Source organism: Triticum urartu, chromosome 4A (genome assembly GCF_056163025.1).
Source record: "Triticum urartu cultivar PI428250 chromosome 4A, HENAU_Tu73, whole genome shotgun sequence".
Lineage (NCBI taxonomy): Eukaryota > Viridiplantae > Streptophyta > Magnoliopsida > Poales > Poaceae > Triticum > Triticum urartu.
The window spans coordinates 35,207,502-35,234,934 of NC_141876.1; the positions used below are offsets into that span (position 1 = coordinate 35,207,502).

Consider the following 27,433-nt stretch of genomic DNA (forward strand, 5'->3'; position numbering starts at 1 on the left):
TCAAACATAAAGGGAAAACCTTTTTCATCACCTCATCCCTGGGTAAACCTGCAAGCTTAAACAATCCACAAATGTGTTCTACATGTATCAAGTGCATATCAGAATGTTCGGTTCCATCTCCTGCATAAGGATTAGCTAGCAGTTGTTCTATCATACCTGAAGGAATTTCATATTCAACATTTTCAGTAGGTGCAGTAGGTTGAGGGGCAGTTAATTGTGGTTCTGGATGGGGTGAAGATACCCCGAACAAACCCCTCAAAAGATTGTTTTCCATAGTAACAAGTGACAATAAATTTTAGCACACTATATAAATGTTTCCTTACCGAATTCCACTTACCAAAGGCGCTTCACTCCCCGGCAACGGCGCCAGAAAATAACCCTGATGACCCACAAGTATAGGGGGTCAATTGTAGCTCTTTTCGATAAGTAAGAGTGTCGAACCCAACGAGGAGCAGAAGGAAATGACAAGTAGTTTTCAGTAGGGTAATGTCTGCAAGTGCTGAAATTGTAAGTAGCAGAGTAGTTTGATAGCGAGATAATTTGTAACGAGTAAGTAACGATAATAGTAACAAGTATGCAGCAAGGTAGCTCAATCCTTTTTAGGCAAAGGACAGGCCAAAACGGTCTCTTATGATAAGCAAAGCGTTCTTGAGGGTACACGGGAATTTCATCTAGTTACGTTCATCATGTTGGTTTGATTTGTGTTCGCTACTTTGATAATTTGATATGTGGGTGGACTGGTGCTTAGGTGTTGTTCTTACTTGAACAAACCTCCTACTTATGATTAACCCTCCCGCAAGCATCCCCAACTATGAGAAAAGTATTAAGGATAAATCCTAACCATAGCATTAAACTCCAGGATCCAATCAGCCCCTTACAGAGTAGTGCATAAACTGGGGTTTAAGTTTCTGTCACTCTCGCAACCCACCATCTAATTGCTACTCCACAATGCATTCCCTTAGGCCCAAATATGGTGAAGTGTCATGTAGTAGACGTTCACATGACACCACTAAGGGAATTACAACATACATACCATCAAAATATCGAACACATATCAAATTCACATGATTACTTGCAACATGATTTATCCCATGACCTCAAGAACAAAAGTAACTACTCACAATCAACAAGCATGCTCATGATTAGAGGGGTATTAATATGCATAATGGATCTGAACATATAATCTTCCACCAAATAAACCATATAGTAATCAACTACAAGATGTAATCAACACTACTAGTCACCCCCTAGCAACAATCTATAGTTCTGGTAACAAGATTGAATACAAGAGATGAACTAGCATTTGAGATGAGATGGTGCTAGTGAAGATGTTGATTGAGATTGCCCTCCCCAAGATGGGAGAGTTGTTGGTGATGATGATGACGATGATTTCGCCCTCCGGGAGGGAAGTTCCCCCGGTGGAATCGCTCCACCGGAGGGCAAAAGTGCTCCTGCCCAAGTTCCGCCTCGATACAGCGGCGCTCCGTCCCGAAAGTATTTTTCTATTTTTTCCTAGGTCAAAACCACTTATATAGCAGAAGATGGGCACCAGAGGTGGGCCGAGGAGGGCACAATACACCAGGGCGCGCCCAGGTGGGTTATGCCCACCTGGTGGCCCCCCTCTGGTGTTTATTGGCTCCAATATTTCTTAAATATTTCTTAAATAATCCATAAAAAATCCCCATCAAGTTTCAGCCCATTTGGAGTTGTGCAGAATAGGTAGCCTGACGTAGCTTTTTTAGGTCCAGATTTCCAACTGCCGGAATTCTCCATCTTTGCGTGTACCTTGCAAATTATGGGAGAAAAGGCATTAGAATTACTCCAAAAAGCATTATTATGGATAAAAACATTGTAAATAATAGTAAGAAAACATGATGCAAAATGGACGTATCACTACACCACCAAGCAGCTCGGAATCCCTGCTGGTACGGTGCCTTACATCGTCGACGTTAATGCAACTCCGCTCTTCTCCGAGTATTCTTCACCGCAGCTCATCCGAGTGCGGACGATGGGCGGGGCGCAGATGGGTGGCGTTCACTGCAATGCCTAGAGCGGCGAGCCGGCGTACGACGACACGGACAGGGAGATGCTCGACATCATCCACGACGGAGGCGAGGGAGGAGGAGGGGGCTATGAGGATAAGTAGGTGTAAGACTCGGATCCCACCCAGTCTGGCAACTACCAGCAGTAGTCTATGATGTCTACTACGCAATCTTTCTTCTTGTAGACTCGTGTTGGGCCTCCAAGCGCAGAGTTTTGTAGGACGGTAGCAAATTTCCCTCAAGTGGATGACCTAAGGTTTATCAATCCGTGGGAGGCGTAGGATGAAGATGGTCTCTCTCAAACAACCCTGCAACCAAATAACAAAGAGTCTTTTGTGTCCCCAACACACCCAATACAATGATTAATTGCATAGGTGCACTAGTTCGGCGAAGAGATGGTGATACAAGTGTAATATGGATGGTAGATATAGGTTTTTGTAATCTAAAAATATAAAAACATCAAGGTAACTAGTAACAAAAGTGAGCGAAAACGGTATTGCAATGCTTGGAAACAATGATAACATAACTAAATCATATGGCAATCCCTCAACGTGCGACAAAAGTCACTCCAAAGTTCCTATAGCAGAGAACATAAGATGAAATTGCTTGTAGGGTAGGAAACTACCTCAAAGTTATTCTTTTCGATCAATCCATTGAGCTATTCCTATAAGTGTCACAAACAACGCTAATGTCACCTAGATACTCCAATGTCACCACAAGTATCCGTGGGTCAATTATACGATATGCATCAAACAACTTTAGATTCATAATATTCAATCCAACATAAAGAACCTCAAAGCGTGCCCCAAGATTTCTACCGGAGAAACAAGGACGAAAATGTGCATCAACCCCTATGCATAGATTACCCCAATGTCACCTCGGGAATCCTCGAGTTGAGTGCCAAAACATACATCAACTGAATCAATAGAACACCCCATTGTCACCACGGGTATCCCACGCAAGACATACATCAAGTGTTCTGAAATCCATAAAAGTATTCAATTCGATAATAGTGAAACCTCAAAGGTAAAACTCAATTCATCACAAGAAGGTAGAGGGGGAGAAACACCATATGATTCAACTATAGTAACAAAGCTCGCGGTACATCAAGATCTTGCCAAATCAAGAACACGAGAGAGAGAGAGAGAGAAAGAGAGAGAGAAAGAGAGAGAGAGATCAAACACATAGCTACTGGTACATACCCTCAACCCCGAGAGTGAACTACTCCCTCCTCGTCATGGAGACCGCCGAGATGATGAAGATAGCCACCGGTGATGGTTTCCCCCTCCGATAGGGTGCCGGAACGGGCTCCCGATTGTTTTTTGGCTACAGAGGCTTGCGGGCGGAACTCTTGATCTAGGTTTCTTTCTGGGGTTTTTGGTATTTATAGGAATTTTTCGCGTTGGGAACAAGTCAGGGGGGTCCATGAGGCAGCGCCAAGGCAGGGGGCGCGCCCTCCACCCTTGCCGCTTCCTCATGAAGCTTCTGGTCCAACTCTGATGTTCCGTGGGCTTCTTCTGGTCCATAGAAAATCACCGTAAATTTTCAGCTTATTTGGACTCCGTTTGATATTCCTTTTCTGTAAAACTCAAAAACAAGGAAAAAACACAGGGCTCTAGGTTAATAAATTAGTCCCAAAAATAATATAAAATAGCATATAAAACATCCAAAACACATAATATAATAGCATGGAACAATCAAAAATTATGGATACGTTGGAGACGTATCACCCTACACCCAAACAACCACGCAACAATCCTACACCCAGACCGGCGATGGCACACAACAACGAGAACATTGGGCTGCCGGAGAGCAACAGTTGGAGGGGGAGGAGGAGGAGGAGGAGGAGGAGGAGGAGGACAGCGAGGACGATGATCTGGATGATACAACCGGCGATCCGAATAAGAAAGGTAGAGGAGGAAGCTTCAACATGTAGGAAGACGAGCTGTTGTGCGGTGCATGGTTGGTCACTAACATTGATCTAATCCATGGCACGGAGCAAAAGGGCACAACCTTTGGGAGGAACATTCACATATGTTTGCATGAACACAAGCATTTCGTGCCCTACTCCGATGTGATCATCCGCAACCGTGAATGGAAGTCCCTCAACCATCGATTGCACGCCATCCAAGAGGTCGTCTCCAAGTATTGCAGGCACTTGAAGCATCTCATCGCATGGTGTCCTAGAGGTGCACAAATCACCGAGCAAGTAAGTTGACCACTAGCTGGATATGCTTAGTTTTGTTGATTGCTACTTCTTGAGCTTGCATTGATTTTTCCCTTGAAAAGAAAAGGGTGATGCAACAAAGTAGAGATAAGTATTTCCCTCAGTTAAGAATCAAGGTGTCAATCCAGTAGGAGGCACAAGCAAGTCTCCAATCTATGCACCTGCACAAACTAACAAACACTCACACACAACACGAAAAAGGGTTGTCAATCCCTTCACGGTCACGAACAAGAGTGAGATCTAAAAGAGATAGGTATAAAAGATAAATAAAAGAGCAAACTAAAGTAAATATAAATAAATTGCAGCAAGGTATTTTGTGGTTTTTTGGTTTATAGATCTGAAAATATATGATGGAAAATAGACCCGGGGGCCATAGGTTTCACTAGAGGCTTCTCTTTTGAATGAAAGAATACGATGAGTAAACAAATTACTGTCGAGCAATTGATAGAACAATGTAAAGTTATGATGATATCTAAGGCAATGACCATGAACATAGGCATCACGTCCGTGTCAAGTAGACCGATTCTGCATCTACTACTATTGCTCCACACATCGACCGACTCTTGTCTGCATCTAGAGTATTAAGTTCATAAGAACAGAGTAACGCCTTAAGTAAGATGACATGATGTAGAGGGATAAACTCAAGCAATATGATGAAAACCCCATTTTTTATCCTTGATGGCAAAAATACAATACGTGCCTCGCTACCCCTACTATGTCACTCGATGAGGATACCGCAAGATTGAACCAAAAACTAAGCACCTCTCCCACTGCAAGAAAAAACAATCTAGTTGGCCAAACCAAACTGATAATTCGAAGAGAAATACAAAGAGATTTAATCATGCATAAAACATTTCAGAAAGGACTCAAATAATATCCATAGATAATCTGATCATAAATCCATAATTCATCGGATCTCGAAAAACACACTATAAAAGAATATTACATCGGATAGAACTCCAAACACATCGAGGAGAACATTGTATTGAAGATCATAGAGAGAGAAGGAGCGCTCGGACATCAAGGAGGGGAAGAAGGTGGAGAGGTTCAAACTGTTGATGGAGACGACGGATCAGTAGCTCAAACTTGAAGAGAGGAGGACCATGATCGAAGAAAGGAAGACCGCACTCGAGGAAAAGAAGGTGAAGATCACCGCCAATGCAGGGAGACCAAGATGTTGACCTTAAATATGGACTCATTGGATGCCGACGCAATAATTATCGTGCAATCCGTCCGCCACCAGATGCTGCAGAAAGATCAGTTGGCGGCGGCGGACTCCGAGGACGCGCAGGCTGCCTACACGGCGGCGACAACACCACCTTGATCAAGGAGTAGACGACTGGGATTGCCGGTCCGGCAAGGCAGAAATGCACGAACTACCAAACTAATGTTCTTTTAAATTCGGGCATGTAAAAACTAAGCATACTCGACTTTTTTTGGTTGTAATCGGGCATACAATCCGGCGCTGGTGTGGTCCGACGCGCTGTGTGGATCAAAATACATTTGAATTTGAATTTACTGACGGACATATACATGATAGCGTTGAATGGCGACCTTTTACATCCGTGTTCGCGGACTGATCCTCCTGTCTGCAGGCAGATACAACAACAACAACAACAACAACAACAATAACAAAGCCTTTAGTCCCAAACAAGTTGGGGTAGGCTAGAGGTGAAACCCAACCAACTCATGGCTCTGGCACATGGATAGTAAGCTTCCACACATCCCTGTCCATAGCTAGTTCTTTGATGATACTCCAATTCTTCAGGCAGATGCGGGCAGATACGAAAACAAATTTACAGATCCACGCTGAAGATGCCCGGGAAGGGAAATCCCAAAGCTAGGTCGCTCATGGAGTCCATATCGTTTCAGCTACGGCCATACAGTGGCACGCCAAAAAGAAAATGCCGTTTTTCTTTGAACGGAAAAATCTGTCGGTCTTTGGGGTAAGACACGACCGACCGTGGTAAAAACCCCAAAGCAACCCGTGCGTTACCACTTACCACGATCCATACAGTTTTGATGTTTCAAACAAACAAAAGACGCGCACGTGACAGCAGCATGGCACGGGACTCCACGGATGAACCCTGAGCATGGATTAGCAGAGCACTCACAGTACATCGGACTGTTTTTTACCGCAAGCCCACACGGTGGCGAGCACGAGCCGACCTGCCACAGATCCTGGCTTTTCTGAGCCCTTTCCTCGGTGCGCCCCCGACGAGCTCCCCCCAACGGTCAAAAAAATAACTCCGGCGCGGCCACCGAAACAAACAAGATTTCATCAAACAATTTGAACGGCCAGCCAATGCCGTGCTACCGCAGCAGCGGCACAAGGCCCGCACCACCCGCGCCTCCCTACCACGCATTCACCCGTTCCACCGTAGACCAACGCGAACCTCCACATTCAGACCCACCACACAGCGAGACACGGTCCACCGGACCGGGTCTATGCAAACAAAGACGGGTAGGTTCGTGCCGTCCCCTCACTCTGCAAACCGCAGGGATCGAGGCAGCAGCAGCCTCCCGTTTCCCGGGCCACTTTCCCGAACCCACCGCGACCCACCGAGATTTACCTTCCGGCATGCGGGGCCCGCACCCCGACGGGCCCAGATGTCAGTTGCCGATTACCACGATCTCGTGGGTCAAGCCACCTCTCCGTATTTTGAAACTTTGAACGGCCGCCCGCAACGCGCGAATTTACCGGGGTGCCCCTCGTGGCAGAGACGGGCAAATCGAGGGGGGCTTGCCGCTGGTGGCAGTTCCGTGAATCTCCCTCCCCACCAGGGGCTTGGAGTTTCTCTGCCCCCTCTCATTTTCCCGCCTGAAACCCTCGCTGTCGGCCCCACGACCCACGCCTCCCAACTGTGCAGACCGGTTCCCCCGTGGACCAACGCGAAACCTACAGCGCGGCCCCACCGCTCAGCGAGCAGAGTCCACCGGACCGGGTGTATGTATAACAGATCGGCCGTACCACCCCACTCTGCAGGGTTCAGGAGCCCGTGCCCCCATTCCCCGGGCCAACTTCCCGAATCACCGCAACCTCCTAAACACTCCTCACCGACATGTGGGGTCGCACCATCTGGTGGACCCTAAAGTCAGTGAGCGGTTCTGGCACCGTGCGCGGTGCGTGTATATAGGCGAGCGAGGACCCCAACCCTTCTCCCCCTCAGTAAAAACACGCACAGAACCCTGCCGAAGCCCTCTTCCTCCGTCGTCGCCGCCGCCACTCCCCCCCTCCTCGACCACCGCCACTCGCCGCCGACTCCGCCGCAGCAGGGGCTGCTGCATGACGCCTCGGCCCCACCGACAGTCGGCGACGTCCGCGCCTGTCGCCGCCGGGGCCGAGATGGTGGTCGCCGTGGCGAATGGGGCGAAGAGGGAGGCAGCCGCCGCCGCCAACACCACCGCTGCCGCTGCCGCCGACGCCGACGCAGATTCTCCCATCTCCGTCCTGGAGGAAGAGGTGATTCGCTATTAAAACCTTCCGATTTAATACAGATGTCTAGGTGCATTCCGTTTCCTATTTCCCCCTTTTTTTTCCTGTTGAAAAAAACATTTCCTTTCATTTTCTTGATGCGATTTGTGTATCTTGGTCGTTGAGGTTCTCCATCCTTTAGTCTGAATCTGGTTATTTTGTGGTAAACTAGAAAATGGCCGGATCCAAGGATGGGAAAGCGGGCGAGCTCAAGGCCAACGGCGGCGAGGCGCACCCCATTGCGGAGGCGCTGAAGGCTGAAGAACAGCTACTGAACTCCGTCAAAGACGAGACATCGGTTGAGCATCTGGGTGCGACTTCACCTCTGCCTATTGACCTCGCTGCCAAGAACGGCGATGTATCTCTCATCACAGAGGTGATGACGAAGGAGGAAGAGGAGATGTATCAGGCCCGGATTAAGCTAGAGGAAGAAGAGGAGGCCCGGAAGAGAGAAGAGGCCGCAAGGCAGGCCTTTGACCCGAAGGCAAAGTTCAGCAAGTTGGATGAACTGCTGACGCAGACACAGCTCTATTCTGAATTTCTCCTTGAGAAGATGGAGCAGATCACAGATGTACGCGTCTCCCACTCGCTGATGACCATTTTAGGTTTCTTGCTAGTTATTTCCCCTTCTTTGCTAACAGTGGTGGTGTGGCCTGTAGGTTAAGCCGACTGCTGTTGAAATTAAAGATGAAGAGGAACCAGTGGAAGAGCAAAAGAAAGGACGGGGCAGGAAGAGGAAAGCGGCGAACTCTAAGCCACAGTACAATGACGTGAGTTCAGACTTCATATATTACCATCCTCTGCTTCATAGATACTTTGGTTGTCTTCTAGATTATGCAGATGTCTTGCTTGTCATATACTATCGCTTACTGCAGTATGATGTGTAGTCTGGATTGCCTGTTCAATGGATTTAAGATTTTTGAAAAGGCGTGTTGCTGCTTGAATGATTCTAGATGGGGGGAGTTTGATTTCATAATGTCCATCCATCAAAAATTCCTGACTTCCTTTCCGTTAGCAGCATCATTCTTAATAAAAGCTCACAAATCTTAGTCAAAAGGGCTATTCAAGATTTGTTGCAGCATAGCTAGACCTGTTTACACATTAGAATAATGTTTTAAGGTTTAAATTACTTTGACATGGACTTGTTCATCTCAGTTGAAATAACATTTTTAATATTTTCCTGGAGATGACACAACATTCTGAGTGGATAACCTGCTCTATCGGTAGTTAGAAGAATATATAGGAAAAGCAATCCATGTTCATCGATTAGACCTTATGTTGTGTTTGACTACTGAAAATGAAACATTGTTCAGAAGAAGGCTAAAACGGCAGTGGTAGCCATGCTTTCAAGATCTCGCGAAGATCGCTCTGCTGATGATGGCACTCTCACGGAAGAAGAAAAGTGGGAAAGAGAGCAAGCCAACCTTGTTCCATTGTTGACTGGGGGAAAGTTGAAATCTTACCAGATAAAGGGTGTTAAGTGGCTAATATCACTGTGGCAAAATGGGCTTAATGGGATACTGGCTGATCAAATGGGCCTTGGCAAAACAATCCAGACAATTGCATTTCTTGCTCATCTTAAAGGGAATGGCCTGCATGGTCCATACATGGTTATTGCTCCCCTTTCCACCCTGTCAAACTGGTTGAACGAGCTAACGAGGTAAAGCATCCAGAGTTGTGATTCACTGTGCTTAGTCTGCTTGCTATCTTATGTGGAACACTTGGTTTCAGGTTTGCTCCATCTATAAATGGTCTGATTTATCATGGAGATAAAGTGGCTCGGACAGAGCTAAGGAGAAAACACATGCCCAAAACTGTTGGTCCTGATTTTCCAATAATAATCACTTCATATGAGATGGCCATGTTTGATGCAAAGTTTCTTGCTAATTATAAGTGGAAGTATGTTGTTGTAGATGAGGTAACGGAATAGCACATGAGCTGAATTATTGTCCTTGTATATTGTTCTCTCTTCCACATGTATTTATGTGTTGGCCGGATTCTTTTTTCCAGGGGCATCGTTTGAAAAATACGAAGTGCAAATTACTGAGGGAGTTGAGGCGCATCCCAATGGATAACAAGCTCCTTTTGACTGGAACACCTCTTCAGAATAATCTAGCAGAGCTGTGGTCTCTATTGAACTTCATTTTGCCTGATATATTCTCATCCCATGAGGAATTTGAGTCATGGTATGATCCATTGCCTACCATTTACTCTGCAATTTCTGTATGTGCCATTTTTATTCATTAGTCTTTGTATCCTTGAATTACTTTTGTTTCCCATTAACTGATTGCTGTCTCTTGGCCTTTTGTTTGCCTTTTGTAGTTTTATTGTTGTAATTATACAAGTTACCTGGATTATCCAATATAACATTTGTCTAGCCTGGCAGTCAATAAATATAAGTATCTAACTGCACATATATCTCATTTGCCAGGATTCTTGGAAGTACCAATGTTTGGTCCTTACATATAGTGGTTCAACCAATGCAAACGAAACTGTTGAATTTAATTAGTTGAGATATCAGTTTCCCAGTATAAGCTAAATTGTAGTAACCTGGCAGGGGCACTGCCCATTTATTAAGAAGAATTTATGGGGCTGTTTGGTTCTAGGCCTAACCATGCCACACTTTGCCATACAATGTTGCCACACTTGCCTATGGTTAGTTCTTCAAAATGAGAGCCACAAGTTGGCAAGCCTAAGGGAATCTTGCCACACTTTTTGAGTGTATGTGATGCGGGACCCTAGTGTGGCTTGAACCAAACACCCATCCGAGTTGGTCAAACTTGCCTAACCTTAGGTGTGGCAACCTTAGGCAAAGTTAGTCTCAAACCAAACAGCCCCTATATATGGCTGGTCACAGTGGTGGCATCGCGGGCCAGAACAATTACTAACCTCAAAGATTACTCCCAAAAAACGAGGGATTACCAGTCCTCATGCTCCAGAGCAGCCATTTCTGGTTATCCAGTTCTGTATACGGTTGTTTTTTATTATAAAATTTGGGTATATAGATCCTAAGGAGCTTTATTTGATGAATATCTGCAATGGCAGACACATTTATTAGCTTCCTGATTTATGTTGCGTACCTGACACTGAAATGCCATGTCTGTTAATTTGTGTATTAATTTTTGGTCAAGTTTTATCTTATACTCCCTCCATCCCATAATATAAGAGCGTTTTTCACACTACACTGACACTAGTGTAGTGTAAAAAACGCTCTTATTTTATGGACGGAGGGAGTTCTATTTTTATGTTGCCTGTTAATATGTTCTGTTTGCTCAGATGTATACCGATGGATAAATTAATATGGACAAACATGTGATGTTTTTGTTACACAGATAGTGATTTTTCTTCCTGAGTACTTTATGTATAATTGTATTAATATTGCCATCGCCATCCACTGATGGCAATTGTTTTACAGGTTTGATTTTTCTGGGAAGGCTGATGAGGAACTAGAGGAAGAAACTGATGAAAAGAAAAGAGTCCTGGTTGTCTCAAAGCTTCATGCCATTTTGCGCCCATTCCTTTTAAGGCGGATGAAGGAGGATGTAGAACACATGCTTCCACGAAAGAAAGAGATAATCATATATGCTAACATGACTGAACATCAGAAGCAAATCCAGAATCACTTGATTGAGCAGACATTTGATGACTACTTGCATGAGAGCGCAGATATTGGTATGCATGTCTAACTGCATACTTACATTGTTCAATCTGCGCAGAAGTAAATAGTATTCTAATTTGATACATTTCTGATATATTGTAGTTTTGCGGAGGCCCGGCATCAAGACAAAGCTAAATAATCTACTCATTCAGCTGAGAAAAAATTGTGGCCACCCTGATCTTTTCCATTCTGCTTTTGACTCAAACAGTGCGTCATCTCATTGGACATGTCGTATTTGCATGCTCTATTTATTGTTTTATGCCTTTATGTACATTGTCATATATTTCCTCTCTTTGCAGGTCTCTATCCACCTGTTGATAAGCTTCTGGAACAGTGTGGCAAATTTCAGCTGTTGGACAGGTTACTGAATGCTCTCATCAAACGAAATCACAAGGTTGGGGGTTATCTTCTTCCATAGTCTTCATATGCAATTCAATAGATATGTTTGTGGCACATGTTTCATGACGTCTATTTTTCATATCTGAAATATAGTTCAATTGATATATTTGTAGGTCCTAATATTTTCTCAATGGACAAAGATTTTGGACATCCTTGACTATTATTTGTCTGAGAAAGGCCTGAAGGTTTGCCGAATTGATGGTAATGTTAAGTTGGAAGACAGGAGGAACCAGGTTGGTAGGCCCAGTTTATCGTATGTATGCTTGTGTGCTCTGAGATAACTACTGCTACTAACTATGCTTAGAAAGTTAGAATCAAGACTAAACATTAGATGTCATGATTAATTTAGCATCTAGCTTATTAGATGTCATGATTAATTTAGCATCTAGCTTGACTACTAACTATGTTTAGAATCAAGACTAACTGTGCTCTGAGATTACTAATTGATGGTAATGTTAAGTTGATTCATTGAATACAGTAGACGTCACAATCTCCGCTGACAATATAGAAACCTGCCAATCATATCTCTATTTCAACTTACTTTCTTAACAATGCGGTCCTTGTCCATATAGAATGGATATCCCTATTCAGTTGACTTGTGTTATCCGTGCAAATGCCAGTCTAGATCTTGAAGGCGCAATGCTCATTAGTATTAATATTCTGCACAGCATGCACCTTGATTTCCTGTTTGTGCGCACGAGTAATTTAGCATCTAGCTTGACTACATCTGTTGAATTAATTTGAGCAGTTCTGGGCACAAATATGTAATTCCAGGATCATGTTAATTCAACACATCCACCTGAGTTGCTTACCAGGCACTGCCAGCCCCGTTGGTTCCTGAATTTATGTAGAAAACTGCAAGTAGGAAATTTGTTAGCTAGAACTAGTTTGAAAAATCTGTGCTAAGTATCTCACAGGAAGGAATAAAGCTGACTAATTTGGCAGCTAGTTGGTATAAGACTGGATAGGCCTTCTTTACCATGTTCCACACCGGTTCATCAAAATATTGTTTGCTTAAACATAATTTATAAAGGATCAGCAGTTCAGCACCTGAGTTGGTTTACAACTACTGTCATTTTGCCTATGCGGTGCCCTGATATATGTAAACTTTAATTAAGGCAAACTGGCTATTATTATGGAACCAATTGTGTTTTAAACCATAGCACGTTCCTGTATATTGCTTTTTTTGGGTACATGCTTAACCTTTTCTGTTGGATAATTGATGCCTCTCCATGGGTGTTGCTATCTCACTCTATATTTGGTTTCTTTTTTTCTTTGGCAGATAGCAGCGTTTAATGACTTAAACAGTGGTATGAATGTCTTCATTCTCAGCACACGTGCTGGTGGGCTTGGTATCAACCTTACTTCTGCTGATACTTGTATCCTGTATGATAGTGACTGGGTACGCTTCTATCTATCTGGAAAGTTTGTAGTTTCTAGTAGTCCAGATGAATTTTTCTTCTGGTTTTATGTTGTGTAGTCCATTAGAATGCCTTGTTTGAATATTTCTTCTCTGATTGTAGCCGTACTCCTTGGTACAATGCTTGCTTTCAGATAGTTTTCTTTGCTGTTATGAGCTGAACTTTTTTTGGTTTGTTCTGCAGAATCCTCAGATGGATTTGCAGGCTATGGATCGATGCCACCGTATTGGCCAAACACAGCCAGTTCATGTTTATCGATTGGCGACATCCAATTCTGTTGAGGTATGGGTGATGCTCATCTTCTCAGTGTTGCTATGGATCGATACCACCGGATCAAATGACCTGACCTCCGGACCCTTGCTTGGCCACATTTTGTGGCATCGATGCTCATCTTCTCATTGTTGCAGGGACGGATCATCAAGAAAGCTTTTGGAAAGTTGAAGCTAGAGCACGTAGTGATCGGGAAGGGACAGTTCCAGCAAGATGCCGCGAAGCCTAACGCCTTAGATGTAATATAAATATTTCTGCCTGGCCCCCTACTTGTGGAAACTGTTTATTCAGTGATCGAGCAGCAAAAGAAAATACTTACCGTTCTTGTTTTGTCGAAAATGTAGGAGGGGGAGCTGCTGGCGCTTCTGAGGGACGAGCAGGCCGAGGAAGACAGGATGATCCAGACGGACATCAGCGACGAGGACCTCCTGAAGGTGATGGACCGGAGCGACCTCACCGGCGCGCGTGCAGCCGCTGATGCCGCCCCGCACTTCCCCCTCAAAGGGCCTGGCTGGGAGGTCGTGGTGGCTGCCGGCGGCGGCATGCTCTCAGCGCTCACCAGCTGAGCCCCGCGCCCGCCCCAGTCACCGGCCTGGCAACGACGACCGACGCCTCGGTGTACTGGTGCTCCGGCTTTGTTCGTCGCCTGTGTTAAGGCCGATGTTTTTGTCAACATGATGTATCCCCCCTAAGTAATTATGGACGACCGGGCGTTGCACCCCCTAGATTAGGAGCTGATCGATCCTTTGGCGAGCTGTGTTGTGATGTAACTCAGCTCGTGCCTTCATCCAAGGCAACCACCCTAGTAGCTATGTAAGACTGTTATGGTACTACTAGTCTGTGCTGAATTAGTCTGGAAATGAGACTGCTACCCCAGTATGCGTTGCTGTGCTAATTTCTGGTGTTTTTTCTTCTTATTTTTCTGTGGACCGTTGCAAAAAAGCAAAGTGTAAGCGTACACTTGACTGTTAAGAAATGTTGGGCCCTACTTAAAGAATGTTAGGCCCTACCATCAGTAGATACGGAAGGGGGTCCCTCCGGCAGTCGCCCAAAATACCCTGCAAAAAAAAGCCTGGTCCTCCCTTGTGCCTTACAAAAGACAAAGACAGCTCTCATCTGAAAAAAAGGCTCTTCTAAAAAATAAATTCCAGAAAAGACACGACAGCTCTGCATTTTATAATATTAATTTGCTGCCTTTAGAACAGAAAAACTGATTTCTTTCATTCGGGTCCGTGTGGCACTGCCGGGCTTTATTAACGCACAATAATGCTGAGACTGTGCTTGATGGTGATAATGAAAGGCGATCTGGTGTGACTCGTGGCAAGGAACTGAAGAAACCAAATCATCTTGCATCAGCTCACACATCTTTATCCAAAAACAGTCTCTGAATCCTGAACTCTGCAAGTGTCCATCTCTCTGGTTATAAGTCGCGTACCGCTTCGTCCCATCATGGTCATGCTTAGCCGTCGATCTTCCACCCAACTGTGCATCATACCGCTTTGCGCCAAACCGATGATGTATTCGTTGATTCCAGATCGAACGGTCCTTACTCCTTTAAGTGTTGCTGTTTGAAATCCGACAACATTCACTATGTATGTGCCGTTGATTCCTGATCGAACTGTCCTTACTAAGGGTTGCTGCTTGAAATTGGACAACGACCACTATTTACTTTATGCCTATATATACTTACCTTTCCCCTTCTGCAATGACTATTGCTTGACATTCGCAAAGCCTGCGATTCGATGAGATGGGACTATTTGTTGGATTTGTCGATGCATCATGGATTCCCAAGTAGATTCAAAGAGTGGGTTTGCCCTCTCCTTCCTTCGGCCTCTTCGAGAGTGCTCCTCAATGGGACTGCTTCGATCCATTCAAGCATGGTTGTGGTCTCCGGCAAGGGGACCCACTCTCCCCGTTGCTCTTTCTGCTTGCCGTTGACCCTCTACATCATATCCTCACCAAAACTACTGCACAAGGCCTCCTCCATCCCATTCACTTTCGACGACTAACCATGCTTCGCTCTATGCTGATGATGCGACTATCTTCGTGGCCCCAGTAAAATAAGACATACTGTTCTTGAGCTCCATGTTAAACTCCTTTGGCGGGTCACTGATCTTGTGTTACGGCATATCTCTCTCAAGGTAGTTTTGGTGATCAATGACAACATGTTTGCGGTCTAATCTTGTGCTTTGAATAATTCACAGATTCTCCCCTGGCACGAGACACCTTCTTCCCCTCGGAGTGTATTTCAAGACGGTGTAGCTCGTTCGTTTCTTTCTCGGTGGACTAGTTGCGTAGAGGGCACCGTACTATCAAGAGGGGGTCCGCTGGGGTTTTGCATGGGTGGAATCATCACGTACACATCAGCTTCTCACCCTCCGAGCTTTTCCTGTCCATTGAACAAATCTCTCCTCTCTTCCTTGTCCTGTCTGGGTCTAAGCGGCAGTACCGCGCACCCAGCGGTAGTACCGCTGAGAAGCCACAAGCGGCAGTACCGCTCCGCAGCGGTAGTACCGCCGTGGCTCCACAGCCGTAGTACCGCTGGGGGCCTGGCACCTCCGCCTGGTCCTCAGCTTCTTTGAGAGATCCCTTCTCCCTCTCTCTCTCTCCCTAGCGGTAGTACCGCACTGCCTGCGGTACTATGGCCGAAGGGTCACAAGCGGCAGTACCACTCCACAGCGGTACTACCGCCCTTGACCCCACTGCCGTAGTACCGTTGGGCAGTCTGGCTCCTACCGCCTCGATTCGAGAGGTCTTTTTCTCGTGTCGGGTTTTGCGGCACTAGTCACGGTTGTAGTGGCGGTAGTACCGTTCCTGGAGCGGTAGTACCGCCCTACCACCGCGGTAGTACCGCAGAATTGGATCTGTTCCCTACTAGTATCCTCAGCGCGGCAGTACCGCTAGCTGGGGCGGCAGTACCGCCCCCTCTCAGCGGTAGTACCGCCCTGTGCGGGGCTGGTTGGTGGGGGGCAACGGGATTGTTGCCCCCACTATAAAAGGGACTCCCCTTCTTCCTTCTCACCTACCTCTTCCTCCCCTAAGCTTCGTGGTCTTGTTGGGAGCCTCCGATTAAGTTGTGGAGATTGCCCCAACCTTGTTTGTAAAGGTTCGGTCGCCGCCTTCAAGGGCACCAATAGTGGAATCACGGCATCTCGCATTGTGTGAGGGCGTGAGGAGAATACGGTGGCCCTAGTGGCTTCTTGGGGAGCATTGTGCCTCCACACCGCTCCAACAGAGACGTACTTCCCCTCAAAAGGAAGGAACTTTGGTAACACATCCTCGTCTTCACCGGATCCACTCTTGGTTATCTCTTACCTTTACTTGTGCAAGCTCTTTAGTGTTTCTCCCCTTGCTTGCTTGTATGCTTGTTGTTATTGCATCATATAGGTTGCTCACCTAGTTGCACATCTAGACAACCTACTTTGATGCAAACTTTAATTTGGTAAAGAAAAGCTAAAAATTGGTAGTTGCCTATTCACCCCTCCCCTCTAGTCAACCATATCGATCCTTTCAATTGGCATCAGAGCCTCATCTCTTTATTAAGGACTTTACCGTCCAAAGAGTATGGTTGATACCGTAGACGGTGTGGAGGAACACTCCGGTGTGAATCCGATCTCGTCTACGGGAGATGGGGGAACTTCGGTCTCTCGTGAGGAGTTCAATGTGGCCTCGGAGACATTGAAAACCTCCATGACGACCGAAGTTGAAAGCATGTTTACTAAATTTCTTGACGGGCTTAAACTATCCACCGCACCGTTGAAAGTGGGTGATCCCGCCAACAAGGTGTCGGATGCTATCCCCGACAAGGGGGAAGCTAGTAGTGAAAAGGCTCCTTCTTCTAGTGGCAAGAATGGCACCGACATCTTTGCCCATGTGGAACCACCACTTGTTTATGGTGGACCGGTTCCTTCCACTCATTTGAATCATGCCGGTCCTCCCCCTAAGATTGTGAAAAATGAGGATTTTGATTCTTGGGTTTACCGCTTTAAACGTCATTTAAATCATGTGAACACTAACCTTTGGAGAATCATTGAAGAAGGTTTCTATCCACATGATCCAAGCAACTTCACTCCTCGAGAAGCCGCGGACAATCAATTCAATGAGAATGCTCTCTTCATCATTCAAGATGCAATTCCACCCGAAGACCTACCTCATCTTCGTCCCTTCGCCTTGGCCAAAGATGCATGGCATTGTGTCGTGTCTCTCTACCGGGGAAGCGCAAGCATTCAACGCTCCAACTATGAAGTGGTACAAGATGAGGCCGATGAGTTTGCAATGAAGGAAGATGAAGAACCTCGTGAGCTTTATCGGAGAGTGACCAAACTCGCGGTCTCACTACGAGATCACGGGAGCAAGGACATGGATGACAATTGGATCAAGCGCAAATTCCTCAAGGCAATGATGCCCTACCACAAGGCCATGTCCTCCATCATTCGTCAAAGACCGGACTTCCACACTTTGACCTCAAGCGAAGTGTTGGATGAGTTTGTGGCCATGAACATTTTGGACAAGACCGCCGACAATGCGGTGCTCCGTTCTCAACAGGCAAAGAAGCCTAACCTTGCTTTGAAGGCCAAGCTCACCGTGGAAGAAGAAGAAGAGGAAGAAGAGGAGAGCAACCCCGAAGATACGAAGTATGCATATCATGAACACATGGCACTTGCTTCAAGGAAATTTTGGAGCAAGAAAAACTCGAGGCCCAACTTTAGCAAAAACAACTCGAGTGGCACAAGGGGCAAGCAACGTGTAAGGACTTGCTACAACTGCGGCAACGTGAGTCATTTCGTTGCGGAATGCCCGCATTGTTGGGTTTCGTAGTAATTTCAAAAAATTTCCTACGCACACGCAAGATCATGTGATGCATAGCAACGAGAGGGGAGAGTGTTGTCTACGTACCCACGCAGACCGACTGCGGAAGCGTTGACACGACGTAGAGGAAGTAGTCGTACGTCTTCACGATCCAACCGATCAAGCACCGAAACTACGGCACCTCCGAGTTCGAGCACACGTTCAGCCCGATGACGATCCCCGGACTCTGATCCAGCAAAGTGTCGGGGAAGAGTTCCGTCAGCATGACGGCGTGGTGACGATCTTGATGCACTACAGCAGCAGGGCTTCGCCTAAACTCCGCTACAGTATTATCGAGGATTATGGTGGCAGGGGGCACCGCACACGGCTAAGGAATAGATCACGTGGATCAACTTGTGTGTTTCTGGGGTGCCTCTGCCTCAGTATATAAAGGAGCCAAGGGGGAGGGGCCCGCCGGCCAGGAGGTGGGCGTAGGAGGAGTCCTACTCCTCCCGGGAGTAGGACTCCCCCCCAATCCTAGTTGGACTAGGATTCCCCGAGGGGGAATGTTGGGGAACGTAGCATAAATTCAAAATTTTCCTACGTGTCACCAAGATCTATCTATGGAGTCATCTAGCAACGAGGGAGGAGTGGATCTACATACCCTTGTAGATCGCGCACGGAAGCGTTCAAGAGAACGGGGTTGATGGAGTCGTACTCGTCGTGATCCAAATCACCGATGATCCTAGCGCCGAACGGACGGCACCTCCGCGTTCAACACACGTACGGAGCAGCGACGTCTCCTCCTTCTTGATCCAGCAAGGGGGAAGGAGAGGTTGATGGAGATCCAACAGCACGACGGCGTGGTGGTGGAAGTAGCGGGATTCCAACAGGGCTTCGCCAAGCGCTGCGGGAGGAGGGAGATGTGCCATGGGAGGGAGAGGGAGGCGCCAGGGCTTAGGTTTGGTTGCCCTCCCTTCCCCCCACTATATATAGGGCCAAGGGAGAGGGGGAGGGCGCAGCCTTGCCCCTTCCTCCAAGGAAGGGTGCGGCCAAGGGGGGGAGGAGTCCATCCTCCCCAAGGCACCTCGGAGGTGCCTTCCCCCTTTAGGACTCTTCCTTTTCCTCTACTCTTGGCGCATGGGCCTCTTGGGGCTGGTGCCCTTGGCCCATATAGGCCAAGGCGCACCCCCTACAACCCATGTGGCCCCCCGGGGCAGGTGGCCCCACCCGGTGGACCCCCGGGACCCTTCCGGTGGTCCCGGTACAATACCGGTGACCCCGAAACTTGTCCCGATGGCCGAAATAGCACTTCCTATATATATAATTCTTTACCTCCGGACCATTCTGGAACTCCTCGTGACGTCCGGGATCTCATCCTGGACTCCGAACAACATTCGGGTTACCTCATACTAATATCTCTATAACCCTAGCGTCACCGAACCTTAAGTGTGTAGACCCTACGGGTTCGGGAGACATGCAGACATGACCGAGATGACTCTCCGGTCAATAACCAACAGCGGGATCTGGATACCCATGTTGGCTCCCACATGTTCCACGATGATCTCATCGGATGAACCACGATGTCAAGGACTTAATCAATCCCGTATAAAATTCCCTTTGTCTATCGGTACGATACTTGCCCGAGATTCGATCGTTGGTATCCCGATACCTTGTTCAATCTCGTTACCGGCAAGTCTCTTTACTCGTTCCGTAACACATCATCCCGTGATCAACTTCTTGATCACATTGTGCACATTATGATGATGTCCTACCGAGTGGGCCCAGAGATACCTCTCCGTTTACACGGAGTGACAAATCCCAGTCTCGATTCGTGCCAACCCAACAGACACTTTCGGAGATACCTGTAATGTACCTTTATAGCCACCCAGTTACGTTGTGACGTTTGGCACACCCAAAGCACTCCTACGGTATCCGGGAGTTGCACAATCTCATGGTCTAAGGAAATGATACTTGACATTAGAAAAGCTTTAGCATACGAACTACACAATCTAGTGCTATGCTTAGGATTGGGTCTTGTCCATCACATCATTCCCCTAATGATGTGATCCCGCTATCAATGACATCCAATGTCCATGGTCAGGAAACCGTAACCATCTATTGATCAACGAGCTAGTCAACTAGAGGCTTACTAGGGACATGGTGTTGTCTATGTATCCACACATGTATCTGAGTTTCCTATCAATACAATTCTAGCATGGATAATAAACGATTATCATGAACAAGGAAATATAATAATAACTAATTTATTATTGCCTCTAGGGCATATTTCCAACAGTCTCCCACTTGCACTAGAGTCAATAATCTAGTTCATATCGCCATGTGATTAACACTCACAGGTCACATCGCCATGTAACCAACATCCAAAGAGTTTACTAGAGTCAATAATCTAGTTCACATCACTATGTGATTAGCACTCAATGAGTTCTGGGTTTGATCATGTTGCTTGTGAGAGAGGTTTTAGTCAACGGGTCTGAACCTTTTAGATCCATGTGTGCTTTACAAATCTCTATGTCATCTCCTAGATGCAGCTACCACGTTCTATTTGGAGCTATTCCAAATAACTGTTCTACTTGGAGCTATTCTAAATTGTTGCTCCATTATATGTATCCGGTATCTCTACTTAGAGCTATCCAGATAGGTGTTAAGCTTGCATCGACGTAACTCTTTACGTCGAACTCTTTTACCACCTCCATAATCGAGAAAATTCCTTAGTCCACTAGTTACTAAGGATAACTTTGACCGCTGTCCTGTGATCCATTCTTGGATCACTCTTGTACCCCTTGACTGACTCAAGGCAAGGCACACTTCAGGTGCGGTACACAGCATAGCATACTGTAGAGCCTACGTCTAAAGCATAGGGGACGACCTTCGTCCTTTCTCTCTATTCTGCCATGGTCGAGCTTTAAGTCTTAACTTCATACCTTACAACTCAGGCAAGAACTCCTTCTTTGACTGATCCATCTTGAACACCTTCAAGATCATGTCAAGGTATGTGCTCATTTGAAAGTACCATTAAGCGTTTTGATCTATCCTTATAGATCTTGATGCTCAATGCTCAAGTAGCTTAATCCAGGCTTTCCATTGAAAAACACTTTCCAAATAACCCTATATGCTTTCCAGAAATTCTACTTCATTTCTGATCCATAATATGTCAACAACATATACTCATCAGAAATTCTATAGTGCTCCCACTCACTTATTTGGAAATACAAGTTTCTCATAAACTTTGTATACACCCAAAATCTTTGATCATCTCATCAAAGCATACATTCCAACTCCGAGATGCTTACTCCAGTCCTCAGAAGGATTGCTGGAGCTTTGCATACTTATTAGCATATTTCAGGATTGACAAAACCTTCCGGTTGTATCACATACAACATTTCCTCAAAAATCATCGAGGAAACAATGTTTTTATATCCTATCTGCAAGATTTCATAAATGATGCAGTAATTGCTAATATAATTCCAACAGACTCTTAGCATCGCTACGAGTGAGAAAGTCTCATCGTAGTCAACTCCTTGAACTTGTCGGAAAACATCTTAACGACAAGTCGAGCTTTCTTAATGGTGACATTTACCATCATTGTCCGTCTTCCTTTTAAAATCCATCTGCACTCAATAGCCTTACGACCATCGAGCCGTTCTGCCAAAGTCTACACTTTGTTTTCATACATGGATCCTCTCTCGGATTTTATGGCCTCGAGCCATTTATCGGAATCTGGGCCCACCATCGCTTCTCCATAGCTCGTAGGTTCATTGTTGTCTAGCAACATGACTTCCAAGACAGGATCACGTACCACTCTGAAGTAGTACGCATCCTTGTCATCCCACGAGGTTTGGTAGTGACTTGATCTGAAGTTTCATGATCACTATCATAAGCTTCCACTTCAATTGGTGTAGGTGCCACAGGAACAACTTCCTGTGCCCTGCCACACACTAGTTGAAGAGACGGTTCAATAACCTCATCAAGTCTCCACCATCCTCCCACTCAATTCTTTCGAGAGAAACTTTTCCTCGAGAAAGGACCCGATTCTAGAAACAATCCCTTATTGCTTTCGGATCTGAGACAGGAGGTATACCCAACTGTTTTGGGTGTCCTATGAAGATGCATTCATCCGCTTTGGGTTCGAGCTTATCATCCTGAAATTTTTTCACATAAGCGTCGCAGCCCCAAACTTTTAAGAAATGACAGCTTAGGTTTCTCTAAACCATAGTTCATACGGTGTCATCTCATCGGAATTACGTGGTGCCCTATTTAAAGTGAATGTGGCTGTCTTTAATGCCTAACCCATAAACTATCGTGGTAATTTGATAAGAGACATCATGGTATGCATCATATCCAATAGGGTGCAGTTATGATGTTCGGACACACCATCACACTATGGTGTTCCAGGCTGTATTAGTTGTGAAATAATTTTCACAATGTCTCAATTCTGTGCCAAACTCGTAATTCAGATATTCATCTCTATGATCATATCATAGATATTTTATCCTCTTGTCACGACGATCTTTCAACTTCACCCTGAAATTTCTTGAACCTTTCAATAATTCAGACTCGTGATTCATCAAGTAAATATACTCAACATCTACTCAAATCATCTGTGAAGTAAGAACATAACGATATCCACTACATGCCTCAACACTCATTGGACTGCACACATCAAAATGTATTACTTCCAACAAGTTGCTTTCTAGTTCCATTTTACTGAAAACGAGGCTTTAGTCATCTTGCCCATATGGTATGATTTGCATGTCTCAAGTGATTCAAAATCAAGTGAGTCCAAACGGTCCATTTGCATGGAGTTTCTTCATGCATATACACCAATAGACATGGTTCGCATGCCTCAAACTTTTCAAAAACGAGTGAGCCCAAAGATCCATCAACATGGAGCTTCTTCATGCGTTTTATACCGATATGACTTACGTGGCAGTGCCACAAGTAGGTGGTACTATCATTACTATCTTATATCTTTTGGCATGAACATGTGTATCACTACGATCGAGATTCAATAAACCATTCATTTTAGGCGTAAGACCATTGAAGGTATTATTCAAATAAACAGAGTAACGATTATTCTCCTTAAATGAATAACCGTATTGCGATAGACATAATCCAATCACGTCTATGCTCAACGCAAACACCAAATAACAATTATTTAGGTTTAACACCAATCTCGATGGTAGAGGGAGCATGCGATGCTTGATCATATCAACATTGGAAACACTTCCAACACATATTGTCAGCTCCCCTTTAGCTAGTCTCCGTTTATTCCGTAGCCTTTTGTTTCGAGTTACTAACACTTAGCAACCGAACCGGTATCTAATACCCTGGTGCTACTAGGAGTACTAGTAAAGTACACATCAACACAATGTATATCCAATATACTTCTATCGACCTTGCCAGCCTTCTCATCTACCAAGTATCTAGGGTAATTCTGCTCAAGTGGCTGTTCCCCTTATTACAGAAGCACTTAGTCTCGGGTTTGGGTTCAACCTTGGGTTTCTTCACCAGAGAAGCAGCTGAATTGCCGTTTCATGAAGTATCCCTTCTTGCCCTTGCCCTTCTTGAAACTAGTGGTTTCACCAACCATCAACAATTGATGCTCCTTCTTGATTTCTACTTTCGCGGTGTCAAACATCGCGAATATCTCAAGGATCATCATATATGTCCCTGATATATTATAGTTCATCACGAAGCTCAAGCAGCTTGGTGGTAATGACTTCGGAGAACCATCGCTATTTCATCTGGAAGATCAACTCCCACTCGATTCAAGCGATTGTTGTACTCAGACAATCTGAGCACAAGTTCAACAATTGAGCTTTTCTCCCTTAGTTTGCAGGCTAAGAAAATCATCGGAGGTCTTATACCTCTTGACGTGGGCACGAGCCTGAAATTCCAATTTCAGGCCTCGAAACATCTCATATGTTTCGCGACGTTTCAAAAAACCGTCTTCGGTGCCTCAACTCTAAACCGTTTAACTGAACTATCACGTAGTTATCAAAACGTGTATGTCAGATGTTCGCAACATCCACAGACAATGTTCGAGGTTCAGCACACTGAGCGGTGCATTAAGGACATAAGCCTTCTAAGAAGCAATGAGGACAATCCTCAGTTTACGGACCTAGTCCGCATAATTGCTACTATCAACTTTCAACTAATTTTTCTCTAGGAACATATCTAAACAGTAGAACTAAAGCGCGAGCTACGACATAATTTGCAAAATCCCTTTTGACTATGTTCAGGATAATTAAGTTCATCTTATGAACTCCCACTCAGATAGACATCCCTCTAGTCATCTAAGTGATTACATGATCCGAGTCAACTAGGCCGTGTCCGATCATCACATGAGACGGACTAGTCAACATCGGTGAACATCTTCATGTTGATCGTATCTACCATACGACTCATGCTCGACCTTTCGGTCTTCTGTGTTCCGAGGCCATGTCTGTACACATGCTAGGCTCGTGAAGTCAACCTAAGTGTTTGCATGTGTAAATCTGTCTTACACCCGTTGTATGTGAACGTTTGAATCAAACACCCGATCATCACGTGGTGCATTGAAACAACAAACTGTCACAATGGTGCACAGTTAGGGGGAACACCTTGAAATTTTAATGAGGGATCATCTTATTTACTACCGTTGTTCTAAGTAAACAAGATGCAAAAACATGATAAACATCACATGCAATCAAATAGTGACATGATATGGCCAATATCATATAGCTCCTTTGATCTCCATCTTGGGCTCCATGATCATCTTGTCACCGGCATGACACCATGATCTCCATCATCATGATCTCCATCATCGTGTCTCCATGAAGTTGTCACGTCATCTATTACTTCTACTACTACAGCTAACGGTTAGCAATAAAGTAAAGTAATTACATGACGTTTATGTTGACACGTAGGTCATAAATAAATTAGGACAACTCCTATGGCTCCTGCCGGTTGTCATACTCATCGACATGCAAGTCGTGATTCCTATTACAAGAACATGATCAATCTCATACATCACATATATCATTCATCACATCCTTTTGGCCATATCACATCACATAGCATACCCTGCAAAAACAAGTTAGACGTCCTCTAATTGTTGTTTGGATGTTTTACGTGGCTGCTATGGGTTTCTAGCAAGAACGTTTCTTACCTACGCAAAAACCACAACGTGATATGCCAATTGCTATTTACCCTTCATAAGGACCCTTTTCATCGAATCCGATCCGACTAAAGTGGGAGAGACAGACACCCGCTAGCCACCTTATGCAACTAGTGCATGTCAGTCGGTGGAACCAGTCTCACGTAAGAGTACGTGTAAGGTCGGTCCGGGCCGCTTCATCCCACAATGCCACCGAATCAAGATTGGACTAGTAACGGCAAGCATATTGAACAAAATCAACGCCCACAACCACTTTGTGTTCTACTCGTGCATAGAAACTACGCATAGACCTAGCTCATGATGCCACTGTTGGGGAACGTAGCATAAATTCAAAATTTTCCTACGTGTCACCAAGATATATCTATGGAGTCATCTAGCAACGAGGGAGGAGTGGATCTACATACCCTTGTAGATCGCGCGCGGAAGCGTTCAAGAGAACGGGGTTGATGGAGTCGTACTCGTCGTGATCCAAATCACCGATGATCCTAGCGCCGAACGGACGGCACCTCCGCGTTCAACACACGTACGGAGCAGCGACGTCTCCTCCTTCTTGATCCATCAAGGGGGAAGGAGAGGTTGATGGAGATCCAACAGCACGACGGCGTGGTGGTGGAAGTAGCGGGATTCCAACAGGGCTTCGCCAAGCGCTGCGGGAGGAGGGAGATGTGCCATGGGAGGGAGAGGGAGACGCCAGGGCTTAGGTTTGGTTGCCCTCCCTTCCCCCCACTATATATAGGGCCAAGGGAGAGGGGGAGGGCACAGCCTTGCCCCTTCCTCCAAGGAAGGGTGCGTCCAAGGGGGGGAGGAGTCCATCCTCCCCAAGGCACCTCGGAGGTGCCTTCCCCCTTTAGGACTCTCCCTTTTCCTCTACTCTTGGCGCATGGGCCTCTTGGGGCTGGTGCCCTTGGCCAATATAGGCCAAGGCGCACCCCCTACAGCCCATGTGCCCCCCCGGGGCAGGTGGCCCCACCCGGTGGACCCCCGGGACCCTTCCGGTGGTCCCGGTACAATACCGGTGACCCCGAAACTTGTCCCGATGGCCGAAATAGCACTTCCTATATATATATAATTCTTTACCTCCGGACCATTCCGGAACTCCTCGTGACATCCGCGATATCATCCGGGACTCCGAACAACATTCGGGTTACCGCATACTAATATCTCTATAACCCTAGCGTCACCGAACCTTAAGTGTGTAGACCCTACGGGTTCGGGAGACATGCAGACATGACCGAGATGACTCTCCGGTCAATAACCAACAGCGGGATCTGGATACCCATGTTGGCTCCCACATGTTCCACGATGATCTCATCGGATGAACCACGATGTCAAGGACTTAATCAATCCCGTATACAATTCCCTTTGTCTATCGGTACGATACTTGCCCGAGATTCGATCGTTGGTATCCCGATACCTTGTTCAATCTCGTTACCGGCAAGTCTCTTTACTCGTTCCGTAACACATCATCCCGTGATCAACTTCTTGATCACATTGTGCACATTATGATGATGTCCTACCGAGTGGGCCCAGAGATACCTCTCCATTTACACGGAGTGACAAATCCCAGTCTCGATTCGTGCCAACCCAACAGACACTTTCGGAGATACCTGTAATGTACCTTTATAGCCACCCAGTTACGTTGTGACGTTTGGCACACCCAAAGCACTCCTATGGTATCCGGGAGTTGCACAATCTCATGGTCTAAGGAAATGATACTTGACATTAGAAAAGCTTTAGCATACGAACTACACGATCTAGTGCTATGCTTAGGATTGGATCTTGTCCATCACATCATTCCCCTAATGATGTGATCCCGTTATCAATGACATCCAATGTCCATGGTCAGGAAACCGTAACCATCTATTGATCAACGAGCTAGTCAACTAGAGGCTTACTAGGGACATGGTGTTGTCTATGTATCCACACATGTATCTGAGTTTCCTATCAATACAATTCTAGCATGGATAATA

General features: G+C 45.8%; 1 protein-coding gene across 1 annotated transcript; it reads left to right on the plus strand.

Annotated features, from left to right (window-relative positions):
* Positions 1–7,439: 7,439 nt before the first annotated feature.
* LOC125529073 (chromatin remodeling protein DDM1) lies at positions 7,440–14,387 on the plus strand. Its single transcript, XM_087517635.1, has 14 exons — positions 7,440–7,732; positions 7,917–8,315; positions 8,404–8,514; positions 9,058–9,404; positions 9,476–9,662; positions 9,755–9,930; positions 11,160–11,416; positions 11,505–11,609; positions 11,702–11,796; positions 11,915–12,034; positions 13,084–13,203; positions 13,406–13,504; positions 13,630–13,731; positions 13,837–14,387. Exons 1-14 carry the CDS (start codon positions 7,556–7,558, stop codon positions 14,056–14,058), a joined length of 2,517 nt encoding a protein of 838 aa, XP_087373761.1. The 5' UTR covers positions 7,440–7,555; the 3' UTR covers positions 14,059–14,387.
* Positions 14,388–27,433: the final 13,046 nt, after the last annotated feature.